The 10,009-nt window shown below is 37.4% G+C and overlaps 1 protein-coding gene across 2 annotated transcripts in view; it reads left to right on the top strand.

The window, feature by feature from the left end:
* The first annotated feature begins 2,677 nt into the window (after positions 1-2,677).
* The window catches only part of TM9SF2 (transmembrane 9 superfamily member 2), an 82,775-nt gene continuing 75,443 nt past the window's right edge, over positions 2,678-10,009 (top strand). For both annotated transcript variants that reach the window (XM_004458415.4, XM_023588747.3), the window contains exon 1: positions 2,678-3,032. In XM_004458415.4, the coding sequence (XP_004458472.1) occupies positions 2,862-3,032 (171 nt within the window). In that variant the 5' untranslated portion in view covers positions 2,678-2,861. The remainder of the gene's footprint in view (positions 3,033-10,009) is intronic.

Genomic DNA, 10,009 nt, shown 5'->3' with positions numbered 1-10,009 from the left:
AAAAGATGGAGGGGATATTTGCTGTCCAGAGGAATGGACCTCCCCAAATAGCCTTAATGAACAGCAGAGTCACCACGGAGCCTTTTGCTCTCTCTTACCTTACTCATTTGTAAAAGGAGGAAGTTAAAATTGTCAGGAAAAACCTTTTAGGTTTATTTCAGCACTAAACATCTGCGAATATAAATTCAGATCTAGATTTCCATGGTAATTACTGCTGGTCAGTACCCCTCATGTATTTTTTTTCCAGGAACTCGTTCCTTCTTGCCTGCCTGACTTCTGTTTCCAGACTGCTAAAACATATGCTATAACCACCATACAGTGTGTTGCCTTAAACAATGAGAATTTATTGGCTCAGAGTTTTGAGGCCAGAAGTCCAAAATAAAAGGCATGAAGGAGATGCTTTCTCCCGGAAGACTGGCGTTCTGGGGTTACCTGCAGGCATCTTTGTTCCATGGCTTTTCTGTCACATGACAATGCACATGACAACCTCATCTAGCTTCTATTCCGAAGTCCCTTGACTCCAGCTTCTGGCTGCTCCCTTGAGTTCTCTCTGTCTCTGGCCTTCCCTATACGGCCTTCAGTAATAGGATTAAGAGCCATCCTGACTCAGGTGGGCCACATTTTAACTGAAGTAACTCCAAAGTGTCCTAAGTACAATGGGTTCATACTTACAGGAATGGATTGAGTTTAAGAACATGTTTTTGTCTGGTATACATAATTCCAAGCCACCACAGTGTCAGATAGTAAGTAAATGGAAGTTTCTGATAATGGTAAGAACTGTGCAATGCTGGGATTTTAGAATAGTGATATTAAGGAATTTTAAGATAGTATAAGCTCACTTTTGGCCAGAATGGAAACTGGAAGGTATTGCACATACTCCAAGGGAACTAAGATTTTGGCTTGGAGTAGGAGGGTAACTGTGGACATGGAAAATAGTGAAAGGATTTAGTCTAACCTTTGGTGGGTAAACAGGACTTGCTGGTAGACTGAATGTGGGAAGTGAGAGAAAGAAGGAAAAAAAGGTTATTTCCTGGGTTTGGGGCCTGAGAAGCAGGTAGCCAGTGGTGCCATTTCTTGAGATGGGGAAAACTGGGGGAGGAAAAGATTGGATGGGGCAAAGAGACAGAGGCCAAATACTTAGTGGTGCCAGATAAATAGAAGATAGTGGACAAAGTGTTAATTTTCTTCTCCATTCCTCTCTATGTGAACATCTACTTCCTCTTATTATATTGGGAATCTCCAAGAATTCAAGAATAGATTGTAAGTTCTTTCCCTAGCCCAAAATAGGTGTTCACTGTGTTAGCTGATTTATTTGAGGGAGAAGGTGTGAGAATTGGAAACCACTTAGACCTTCTTCCATTGCTCAGGCACATTACTGATTGACTTGTTATTTTAAAAAAGAACAAACAAAACTGCCATCCCTCTGTGTCACTTTACAACATTTTTCATTTAATCTTCATACAACTGTAGGAAAATGGGTATTCTTTTCCCTCTACTCGCCAATTTAATAACCTGGGGCATGAATTAACTTGCTTAAGCCACAAAACTAGGAAGTGGTATTCCAAAGTCAGAGTTCTTAATAGATGTCAATCTACTTTGCAAGCAAGAATTTTATGTTTCATTGTGCTGGCTATCCCATAGTACAGATCAATGCTTCATTACCTTTTTGGAGGGTCATAGATCACTTTGAAAATTAAATGAAGGTTATAAACCTTTCCTTGGGAAACTGTACAAACACCCACAAAAATTTATATCAGTTAAAGCATTCAAAACTTTCCTGAAGCCCATCCTTGTCCATTCTTCAATTTTGAGCTGATGTCCCCTGAGGTTATGATTCCTTGCTAGTCTCAGATGAGGCATTCTTTCTCAGAATTTGATAGAATTCTAAAGCTCAATTGAATTGACTTTATGTCATCAAAAAGCAAGCTTCACTTTGACAAATAATCAGAAAATGCACAACACACACAAAAAATGTATGCGTACATACACACACATCTTGTCACATCATCAATGAGGAAAGTGACAAAATATGCTCAAAGGTAATCATACTATGTTTAAACTACTTTCCTCACGGAACTCTAGAGTGTGTCCATGGTTTCTTTTGCAAAGAATTGTCAATACTACCTTCTTCTACTCTTTTCTTCCCATTTTTCTCCCGATCTCATTTCCACTCACCCTTAAAAGTCTGTTTATTCTGTGCAATCACCTGTCCCCACCCAAGAATACGCCACCACATCCAAAGGTTGGAGATGTCTACTTGAGGATTTGCGACGAGTTTCTCCATATTTGTTTTTTTCCTGTTCCCAACCAGCTGTATCCCGAACTTTCCCTACCTGCTCCTCCACCAACTCCTATCCATTAGCACATATTTTCTGGAATACCTATTTTGTAATAGAGGTTGGAGTGCCACGGGCAGTGTAGTGAGGAATCCCTATATTGTTTACAGAAAATTAACACAAAGCAACAAAAGGAAAGTACCCAACCTGAGGCAAGATCTACTACGCCCCAAGTGCGTTCTAGATCCGAATGCGGAGCCAGAACAGAAACGCCGGAACTACTTCCCCAGCAACCACTCCCATCGGCCGGCTAAAAACCTGGAAAGTGGATTTTTTGTACATTCCCTCCCGTAAACTCCTTGGGGCGCTTAGGGCCGTTCTCACTGAGCATGTGCGGGCAGTGTTGCGCATGCTCTGTCGAGATCGGGTTCAGTTTCTGTTGCGGGACCCGCGGTGTCTCTCAGCGCAACCGGAACTGTCCGTGGCGGTCCTCTGAGGCCGCCTGGTCGTAGTTTCCGAGCCTCCCCGTCCCGCCCTCCCTCATCACCCCCTAGGCTCGGCTGTGCTTTCCCCGAAACAGCAGTCATGAGCGCGAAGCTGCCGGCGGCGGCGTCATCTCGGTGGCCGCGGCTGTGGCTGCTGTCGCTGCTCCTGCTGGGGGCGGCTCCGGGCCCGCGCCCGGGCGGCGCTTTCTACCTCCCCGGCCTAGCTCCCGTCAACTTTTGCGAGGAAGAGAAAAAGAGCGAGGAGTGCAAGGTGAGTGAGGCCTGGCGGACCCCCGGCTGCACTCTCGAGAGGGAATGTCTTTCCCTGTCTGGGGAAGCGAGGGCCCCTGGGTCGGAACCAAGGAAAGGCGGAGTAGCAGTGGGTTGGGTTGAGCTCCAGAAGCGCGGGGACCCGGCTCGGCTCTCGCTGGAGGCTGGAGTGCCCTTGCAAGGGTAGATTCTTGAGGGCTCAGAAGGCCTCTCCTCCGGTATTGCCGGCCAAGTTAATATGAGGAACTGTATTCCGTTTTCCTGGAATAGGGGCTGTGCGTCTAGCTTTCTTGGAGTTGGGCTACACGACTCTGGAGCCTTGAGTTGGATGCATGCAGGTCAGCAAGCATTCCATGCGTTCCCAGCCCCAAATCACGCACTCTAAACAACTGGAAGACCAGGTCCGTGCATGTGAGGAGCTCCCAGCTTAGTTACAACTTAGAGTAACTTTTAACTTCATTGTTCCCTGTTTAGTGTACTTTACTGGAACTGCAGGTTGGTTACTTGAGCCTCTTCTTTAAGGGCTTTGCCATCTAACTGCGCAATTATTTGGTTCCTTATTTGTGAACTATAACATCCCGAATTGCATCAACTGCGTTAATAAACCTGCTGTAATGGTTGAGACAATTCCTGCCTTTGAAAAATTCAGTGCACAAAAGGTGTGTAAAACCCCACTGTTTAGTTTCACTGAGATTGTTTTGAGTACTTAAAAGGAACAGATGATGGGAGAAACTGGTAGTTTCTTTTTATCTCTTATGGACATCAACATTCAGGGTTTCGGTTTAACCGCTAGTATAAGAGGCAGAAGTAAGGTAACCTGCTTGTTGATTATTCAATCTAAGGCATGACAACATTTGTCCTCAATTATTTTTGTGAAGTTGTTAAAACTTTACATTCAGGGGATGAGAATCTCTTTGAAACCATTATTAATTTAACAATTCAAGTAATCGTTCAGCAAACTTTTATTATCTATAAATAGGTTTACTAAGGCTAATTATTTTTAAAGCTAGTGTTTATTTTATTACTGCCAGTTTTATTGTATCTGAATTCTAAGCATATTTTAGGGCATTAATGAAGCTATTAAATTTTCATAGCAGTTTGTAGTTTGTTGATATGTGTTAACTATCCCAAATGGCATGTTGATAGAGCTCTTCAAAGATTTGGATCTTTAAGGTTTATTCAAGTCAACATTTAGCGCTTCAGTACTGTAACTCTCATACCCTACAATGCAGGAAGCTTTCACTCGTTTTTGAGAGTTCTGTCGGAAAGAATATAGTGCTTTCAAGTGGGAGAGCTAGTCTTGTAAGCATACTGGTTTTTCCATTAAGTATTGTAGTTATCAGCTTTTAAAGCCAGCATTTGATCTTTAAATTTAATTATAACAGCAATTATGTATTGCATTGCGGCAAAGATGAAAAATACATTTCCTCACTTCTAGGAACCTCAAAGTTAGGGGCATGATCTTATGAGCAGATTACTGATATCTGATATGTTATAAAAGATATATGTCTAAAGTACTCTAAAACAAAAATGAGAAAACATCTGTGGATTGGAGTCTTAAGGGAGAGCTGCATAGGAAGTGACATTTGAGGTAAACTTAAGAAGATGAGTATGAGTTAAATTTACAGGTGGTCTGCCAGTTGGATGGTTTTTGTATTTGCAACAGGTCTTTAAGTGGCTACTTTTCTGCTGAGTTTTAGTTCATCTGAGGGAGTCCTTTTGGATTCTTAATTTTTATAGGTATAGGTATACATTAGGTAAGGCAGATTATTTTTCTGAAACGTTTCGATTTTCATCTTTGATGCTTTCATATCTTGGTCAAAAAAATAACTCTTAGATGAGCAAAAGGATCTAATTTGGCACTTTTTCCCTACAATTTGTCTAATTGTTATAGGAAATTTGAAGTAAACTGTTTCTTTTCCTTGCCTTTCAAAGGGTAAGCTGTAAATAACAGTAAACTACTTAAATTTGCGTTACTCAGTCTGAGTACTTATTCTCATCCATTCCTAATTTGTTAAGGAGGACAGTCTTTTACGTGTATTCCAAAAAGCTGAAGGGACTCACTTTAAAAATTAGAAATGGAAGTAGTAAAATAGGAATTATTAGCCGAAATGTGTCCCAAAATAATCTAGAATTATTTCCAGGAAATGCCGTTAGGTTAGGGAATCTGGAGCTGGATAAACTGGAGCTCTTCCTCAGTAGGCAGTCACTGATACCCAAATAGGAGTAATCATACTTGATTCTTATATATTCCCATTGAATGGTGTTTTGCATTTCTTAGAGAAAAAGTACAATATTTATCAACCTTATAAAATATTCATAAATACAGAGATGATACAAGTATATCTTCAGCATAAGCATAATTTATGTAGTAATAGTCTTTACATGGAACTGTAACGTATCGTATTTTGTATTTGGCTCATTAAGTATATTGAGAAACAGTCCAAAGAATCCTGAATATTTGGTCATTTTCTCCCTTAAAATTGTTTTATGTTGCATTTATCAGTGGGGATTCAGGAGTCCCATAAACATAAAATTTTATTTACATCATTCTAACTTCTTTATTAACCTTCCTAAATAATGTGTGACTGTTCTGTGGTTTACATTTGTACATACATTTGAATATCAACATAGAACACATTCTTACTGTTTTTTTATTGACTATATAATATTTCATCCTATTACTAAACTATGTTTTGCTTAACCATCTCTTGCTTGTAGTGTATTTAGATTGATCTGTTTTTCTCTATTATAAGTAGCTTTGCTAGAATGTATTTAGCAGGAATTACTTGCATACTACCAAATATAAGATTGCTAGGTCAAAGACAAGAAGCAGTTTTATAGCTCTATTTAACATTGCCAGGTTTCTTTCAAGAAATATAAGCTTTATTTACAGTGCTATTAGCTAAAGTATTCCCCATGTCTTCACAATATTTAAATTTTTATGTATCAGTTTAATACTATGTGATAGTACCAAAAAACACTTTACTATGCATTAATTTGATTGCTACTAAGATTTCTGTATCTTTTTTTCTGTTATTTGCCTTATTTTGTTAGTTTTTGTAACCATGGTGATAAAGGATTGAGCCATGGTATTCCTTTCCTACAGAATCCATTTAACATTCTTAAAATCAGGGGACAATATGTTGACTGCAATAAGTAGAATAAAGTCTTAACTAGAAGTGAATAGATTTTGATAGGTTAAAATGTGAGCTTCTAATCTGCTCTGTGAAAATTTTGGCAATTTCAGTTAGTTGCCTCATGCTGTTCATCTTTAGATTATTTTAAATGTAGAGTGGAATCCTGATGACTTATTGCTGAAAATTATTGAATAGTTTACCTTTGCTGCTTTTAGCTTTCAGTTTATTATTGGCTTGTCAATATGAAGTCAGACTTAAGAACTAATGGTAGTATAACTCTTGGATGCTGCTGCCACTTTTTAACTATATGATGTATAGATCAGGTTCTTCGATGTCTTAAAGATTAAGAACTTTCCTGTGTATTAAGTGAAGTACGCCTGTTTTTTAAAAATATGTTTATTTTTTATTTAAATGAAACTCAGAATCATACTTTTAACATTCCTCTCTTGGTAGTTATTCTTAGGAGCTTTTTATAAATTGTATCTGTTATTTTGAGAGCATGTGCCTCCAAATATAGAATGAGTCAAATTTAAGAAAACAGTACTTAATCTTGCTCTGAACTGACACAAGAATAAATGTGTATCTACCTGTTTTAATTTGATCATAAAAGTACTTTGAAAATTTTAAATTAAAGAAAAATCTTTCTATGTGTACTTATTAAAATATATGTTTGTTTACTGATATTTACTTTTGCATTCTCATAATTTTCTCTAGGAGAAAAAAGCATTGATTCTTGATTTCTGAGAACTAATCAGCATGTGGGTGTTACTGGTATTGTTTGAAATCCAAAATCTGTTGTTGGAAAGGATCACTCCGATTATGATAAATTCACATTCCAACAAATTGTTATTGCTTTCTGTGAAAAAAGTACATGAAACTGAGTTAGAAAGTTTTCCTTTAGGACATTAAATCTTTAAATAAAATTATTTAAAAACCGAGTAATCATTCATTATAGCAGCTCTGAGAGCAAGGAAGTTGATAGATACATATAAGCTTTGCAGAGACTGGTCTGTGCCTTTGTCGACCTTAGAATCTGGTTCTCCAAACCTCTACTTTCATTTTCCTCCTTGCAGTTTTCTATCTCTGATTTTGTCTCAGTTAATTTTGTAGTTAATCGTGCTGAACAGGTCTTAAGATGAAAGACTTCCGAGGAAATTTGTGAAATAGTCTTTCTTTGCTTCTTTTCCCACCTTTCAAACTTATTACCCTTTCTTAAGAAAAACGATAACAATGTTAAACTACAATTTGTGTACTTAGTGTGTGCCAGGTATATATTATTCTAGTTAATCCTCTTATTTAACATGACCTTTTAAGATGGGGAAACTGAAGGTCAATAAGATTAAGTAACTTCTCAAGCCAACATAGCTAATAAATAGTAAAGGCAGGATGCAAACCCAGGATTCCAAATTCTAGGCTCTTAACTACGTTTTTATCCTGCTGTTTCTTCCATTCTCGCACTCCTCCCTTACTCTTTGAGGTCCTGAACTTTCACAATTAATGTAGTAATCAACAAAAGACTTGTAGCTAATTTTAAGTAGGCAGATTTTGTACTTATTACTTTATTTTATACAGTAAAAAATTGAGACTTTAATTGTCAGTGATGGTGAAAAACCCTAAGTACCTAGAAGGCCAGCTACTGGGTATTGTAACTTCCTCAAAGCTCATAAACATCTCTTTGTGAATTCCAGCATTCCTATTGGGATTTTTTAATTATTCTGAGTTAAGACTTCTCTTTGTAACTATGTCGACTTTTCTGTGACTGTGCCCCAGTATCGTAGATGCTTTTGTCATTAGACACTTGCCTGTGCCCCTGTACAAAGTCATATTTCTTAACTGATTCTTTTTATTCTAAATCCAGTTAATGGTGTGGAGTTTGGCAGATGTGATGGTAGTTGGGTAAGGAGGAATATAAGCAAAAACAAAGGAACAAGGAAATAGAAAAAAATCTTGTTCTGTGGCATGGACCATCTGCTCTAAACAAATAAAATAGTTGTGACCAGATATAGAATGGGCAAAGAAGAACTAGAAATAAAATTATACATTTAAGAGGAGAAGGATTTAGAAGGGAGATGATAGAGCTCTAAATAAAACCATTTCCATAAAAAGTTTCTTAGAGTGGTTTTGTAATCAGTCTTGCTTTGTCTCAGTGATTTAGGGTATTGCAGCTTCCTTAAAATGTTAAACTTTAATGTTGTTTAAACATTTCATGGTTGTAATAACCCAGCTGGGGAGTTTGAACGTAGGAATGTGAAGTAAATAAACTTTTAGACTCTTTCTAGTCAGGTCAGTGATATTTTGTAGTTGACTGTTTCTACTTAAGGAAAATTTCTGGAAGAATTTGGACTTTATTGCTTTTGAATGGTGAGTAAAGAAAATGTTTAGTGTGGAAAAGATCTTAAAATTAATCATATATCACTCTCTTATAGCACAAAATTTTTAAAAAAGATTTATTCTTATTTATTTCTCTCACTATCACCCCCTCATTATTTGCGCTTGCTGTCTGCTGTGTCTGTCTGTCGTGTGCTTGTCTTCTTTTTAGGAGGCACTAGGAACCAAACCCAGGACCTCCCTTATGGGAGGGAGGCACCCAATGGCTTGAGCTACCTCCGTTCTGCTTGTTGTATCTCGTGTGTTTCCTCATTGTGTTTCTTTGTTGCGTCATCTTATTGTGTCATCTTGTTGTGTCGGATCGCTGTCTTGCTGGTCTTCTTTAGGAGGCACTGGGAACCAAACCTAGGACTGCCCTTGGGGTAGGCAGGCACCCAACTGCTTGAGCCACTGCTTCCCAGTACAAAATTTTTTAATGATAAGAAAATGAAATCCCACAGTTTCAGTAACTATCCCCAAGAATATTTAAATAGCCCTGTCACTTTTTTCTTTTACTTTCTTAAATATTTGATTTGTCACCCCATCTGGATTATAAATTCTTTAAAGGCATTTATATTTTTGTATGTTTATGTTTTATACTATATCATTCACAGTGTCTAGTACAGATCATTATAAACATTAAGCAGATATGTTGATTAAATGAATTCCTCATGGTTCTTCAGTGTTTGTTGTTGTGTTTGTTCTTTGGTTTTCACATAAATTGCAAATTATATTTTCCCCTATTTAATAAATAGACTTCTTTTCAGGTCCTCTTTCCTGCTTCTAAAACATCTTTCCATCCTAAATTTTGCAGTTATTTTATTTCCTTTTGCTTTGATTTGGGTTCTGTCAATAAGACAACTAAGGTCTATACTCAACTCTAAAGTCTTCTATTTTTTCAACTTTTAATCATGACAGTTTTCGCATTTCAAAAAAGTTTTAAGACTAGTATAATGATCACCTGTATACCAACCTAGACCACCCAGAACCAACAGTTATTTCTATTAGGTTGGTGCAAAAGTAATTGCAGTTTTGCATTGTTGAAATTTGCCATTTGATATTGGCTTACATTCTTAAATGTAGTTATGTTATACATCATTTTAATGTGCATTTCCCACTTTATATTTTTTTGCTAATGACTTATTACTTGCTGTTTATTTTATATTTATGTAGACTCTAAATGATGTTAGACAAAAAGCAAATTCGAGCAATTTTTCTTATTTGAGTTCCAAATGGGTGGTAAAGCAGTGGAGACAACTTGCAACATTAGCAACGCATTTGGCGCCAGAACTGCTAACAAACGTACAGTGCAGTTGGTAGTCAAAGAAGTTTTGCAAAGGAGACGAGAGCCTTGAAGATGAAGATCATAGTATAGTGGCTGGCCGTCTGAAGTTGACAATGACCAACTGAAAGCAGTCATCAAAGCTGAACCCCTTAAACTACACGAGAAATTGCAAAAGAACTCAATGTT

This window comes from Dasypus novemcinctus, chromosome 15 (assembly GCF_030445035.2).
Source record: "Dasypus novemcinctus isolate mDasNov1 chromosome 15, mDasNov1.1.hap2, whole genome shotgun sequence".
Classification (NCBI taxonomy): domain Eukaryota; kingdom Metazoa; phylum Chordata; class Mammalia; order Cingulata; family Dasypodidae; genus Dasypus; species Dasypus novemcinctus.
This window is presented reverse-complemented; position numbering and strand designations above follow the sequence as displayed.